The 2529-nt window shown below is 42.4% G+C and overlaps 1 protein-coding gene across 1 annotated transcript in view; it reads right to left on the bottom strand.

The window, feature by feature from the left end:
• The window catches only part of LOC107098640 (trinucleotide repeat-containing gene 6C protein-like), a 51437-nt gene that overhangs the window by 37793 nt on the left and 11115 nt on the right, over nucleotides 1-2529 (bottom strand). Inside the window, exon 2 of the mRNA XM_015396414.1 lies at nucleotides 702-1097. Coding sequence (XP_015251900.1) covers nucleotides 702-1097 — 396 coding nt within the window. The remainder of the gene's footprint in view (nucleotides 1-701; nucleotides 1098-2529) is intronic.

Here is a 2529-nt window from a genome sequence, read left to right on the forward strand (position 1 = left end):
TTCCATCCCTAATATAAATATATAAATAAAAGAAACACCGCAAAATCCTTGGTCATCTTTACCGTCGACAGGCTGCAGCCATGTCCCAAATTCCTCGTTTTCCAGCCAATTTTGTTGAAATTTGCGTTTTCCCATTCTCTAACATTTTTCCGCCTCGAGCTACTTTTCAGAACATATGGCTTTAAGATCAACCGGAAGCAGTTCCTTGCAAACACGCGCAAACAGTTCTATCTGATAAATCTTAGGAAATTGTTTTTATACATTTTTTTTATGCTTAAATACTTAAATAAGGCATTTTAAATACCATTATAATCACATTAAATAAATTTTAATGCCAATTAAGACCTTAATTTAAAAAAATATTAATTGAATGACTTTTAATGACCCGTGGAAACCCTGTAAATTACTTCTAAAGATCTGGATGTTTTCAGGGAACTAGAGATTTGTATTTGTTAAGAAATAGAACTCAATGTGGTAAATATATATTTGCTGCTACGGCGAGAAGAAAGAAAGTACGAATTGCAAGAAAAGAACCAGTAATAAGAAACAGTTGAACAGACGAACACAAATAAAAGTCTGAGTAAAAACAATGAACAACATTCAATAAAGTGACGAATCAAACCGAAAGCAGACGATTCACAAGCCCACAAACTAAAACAGCGAACAAAAACGAAAAGGAAAGCGACGAAGCAGACACAAACCTGGGCTGTGTTTGCTTGGAGCGGACGTGGCAGAGTTTGGGGCAGCGCTCTTGGAAGTCGTAGAAGACGAGGACAAAGGCGCTGAGGAAGATGAGGGAGAGGAAGGAGGGAGGGTGAGAGCGCCCAGGGCTCCTGCAGGCAGCGGCTGGCCTCTCTTCAGTAGCTGTTTGTGCTCCTGCTGACGGAAGCGCGGGGGCACCTCTCTGGGCGGGTAGCGGGGACCGGCAGAGGACAACTGGCTCTGCTGCTGAGGGGGGTTCTGAGTCAGGCCCTGGCTGCCCAACGGGGGGCCCTTGACATTAGCAGGAGGACAGGAGGAGAGGGGCAGTGTGGGGCTGGAGGTTTGAAGGTGGCGAGATGAACCAGGACTGGGCTTAGTGGGGACAGCCTCTGGCACTGGACAGATACAACAGACCAGCATTTATTGGAGGTGACAGGAAGCAGCATAGCATCAGTTATAGATTCAGTTTAGTGAAAATGCTAAAAGGGCCATGTTAACTTTAGGAACATTTCTACACATCAAATTAAATCCAAAAAAGATTCAATATCTAAATAAACAAGTGGATGTTTCTGCAGAGGAAGAGAAAAAAAACAAATTGAAAGCTTCGCTCCTTCATAAAATAAGAAATCAATTCTATTCAGTTTATTTCTATAGCTCTGTATTTCATCTTACGCACCATTCAATAACATAGAATTTAACATACAATTAACCCTAACCCTGCACCTAACCCTAAGATATAAAACAGCAAGCAACATAGTTAGAGACATTAAGAAGTAATTATTGCACTGTTTTTCCAATTTTTACATCCCTCTAATCGTCATCCTGCTCTTAGAGGAAAATATCCAGACGTTTGAGGCTCTTTCTGCTGGATTCCAAGCCTTCTGTGGTTCTTCAGGGTTCATCCAGTAGCTGAGCAGCCTTGTACAGCCTGGAGCTGAACAAGTGTAAAAAGGGTCGACACTATTTGAAAAGGTCATTCCTCTGTTCTAACATCTATAACAAGCAGCAAAAATCCTGTCTTCATCGTTTCAAGTTTTTTAGGAAAAGGTTGGACCCTCAAAATGAAGAATCCACAAACTATTGTCAATTAGGAGATACGAGTTCTTTTAAACGTAACCAAAGTTTGTTTAAAACTCCATGACAGATCCTTTATACCCGACTCAATGGAAAGAGTCTGTATAAAGAAAGATGGTGGACAAAACCACAAATCAGGGTAACCCTCCCCAGAGGCCAAACTGTTCTCTTTAGAGCTGCTGTGGCAGTAAGGAAGCACACAGTGACATGGAAGCACAGGTCAGCACCGACACTCTGAATTCAGAGTGGTGAGGTTTTCTGCCGTGCCTGCCAACAAACTAAAGAAGCTCGGAGGAAAGCGAAGGCGCGCCAATAACAGAGACAGGAAGCGGGAATAGCATTAATTTATAGCTACATTCACTTCCTCAGGAGCTGAAGTTCACATGCCAGAAGAAAAGAGAAAAATGAGGGCAAAAAGAAAAGGAGCTTATGAGGGTCTCCAAGCACTTCTACCAATCCCGTCAGTGTCAGCCGAGGGGCAGAGTGGGACTCTGACTCGCTCCCACGGTAACAGAATGGCTGCAGGTGGCGTTGAACATTTCTGATTCACTTCAGATCAGATTCACGACATTTACTCGCCATTTGGATAACGGCGCAGCGAATGAATGCTACAGTAGCCTGTCTGATCTATCTGAGTTATTCCACCAGCTTCTTTATCAGAATCAGACATACTTTAATCATCCCAGAGGGAAATTACATGCTGGTAAAGATTCTCAGTCATCCAGGTCACAGTCATTTCCAAAAAAGTAAAGA

Source organism: Cyprinodon variegatus, unplaced genomic scaffold (assembly GCF_000732505.1).
Source record: "Cyprinodon variegatus isolate N-32 unplaced genomic scaffold, C_variegatus-1.0 Scaffold796, whole genome shotgun sequence".
Taxonomy (NCBI): Eukaryota; Metazoa; Chordata; class Actinopteri; order Cyprinodontiformes; family Cyprinodontidae; genus Cyprinodon; species Cyprinodon variegatus.